Source organism: Bison bison, unplaced genomic scaffold (assembly GCF_000754665.1).
Source record: "Bison bison bison isolate TAMUID 2011002044 unplaced genomic scaffold, Bison_UMD1.0 scf7180017833525, whole genome shotgun sequence".
NCBI classification, from domain to species: Eukaryota; Metazoa; Chordata; class Mammalia; order Artiodactyla; family Bovidae; genus Bison; species Bison bison.
In genome coordinates, this window is record NW_011472013.1 from 31,940 (window position 1) to 32,764 (window position 825).

General features: G+C 43.9%; 1 protein-coding gene across 1 annotated transcript in view; it reads left to right on the forward strand.

The window, feature by feature from the left end:
- Positions 1–819, forward strand: part of ACOT9 (acyl-CoA thioesterase 9) — a 29,225-nt gene extending 28,406 nt beyond the window's left edge. The window contains exons 12-13 of the mRNA XM_010832548.1: positions 417–504; positions 656–819. Of these exons, the coding sequence (XP_010830850.1) occupies positions 417–504; positions 656–814 (247 nt within the window). The 3' untranslated portion in view covers positions 815–819. The remainder of the gene's footprint in view (positions 1–416; positions 505–655) is intronic.
- The last annotated feature ends 6 nt before the right edge of the window (positions 820–825 follow it).

Genomic DNA, 825 nt, shown 5'->3' on the forward strand with positions numbered 1-825 from the left:
CAGGGACAGGGGAGCCTGGTGGGCTGCCATCTATGGGGTCGCACAGAGTCGGACATGACTGAAGTGACTTAGCAGCAGCAGCAGCAGTATATATATGTCAGTGCTGCTCTTCCAATTCGTCCCACCCTCTCCTTCCCCTGATCTTCATTTTAGAAAGCTCTTGCTCTGATGCTGTCAGTCAGTACATTAAAGACCTGCTGAGAAAAAGGGGTGATGACACGCAGCAGGGAAAAGATGATTTTGGCACTGATCTGATCACAGTGACATCTCTTACCATTCCTTACTGGTGTGATTATTTCCTCCTCCTCTAGGTTTCTTCTTTGATCTTTTGAAGTTTGCTTTAGAGGATTATTAGGGGAAAACTAGAGATCATCTGAATTTTGCAGTTGACCCCAAGTATTATCTTTCCCTGATAGTGGTTCCCGACCATTTATAGTTGCTGTGGATGATATCATGTTTCAGAAACCTGTTGAGGTGGGATCATTGCTGTTTCTTTCTGCACAGGTAGGTGTGTGATGAGACAGGGAAATATACTCTTTTATTATTTGGGCTTAAAAGAGAGGCTTTTGTATTCTAAAGCCACCATTTGTCTTATGACTGCTTTCTTCCCTCTTCCTGATGCAACTGACTAACTAACACGTCCCTAATCACTTAGGTCTGCTTTACTCAGGGGAATTACATTCAAGTCAGAGTTCACAGTGAGGTGGCCTCTCTTCAGGATAAAGAGCATATGACCACCAATGTCTTTCATTTCACGTTCATGTCGGAAAAGGAAGTGCCCTTGGTTTTCCCCAGAACATATGGAGGTAAGTGACAATGACTGCT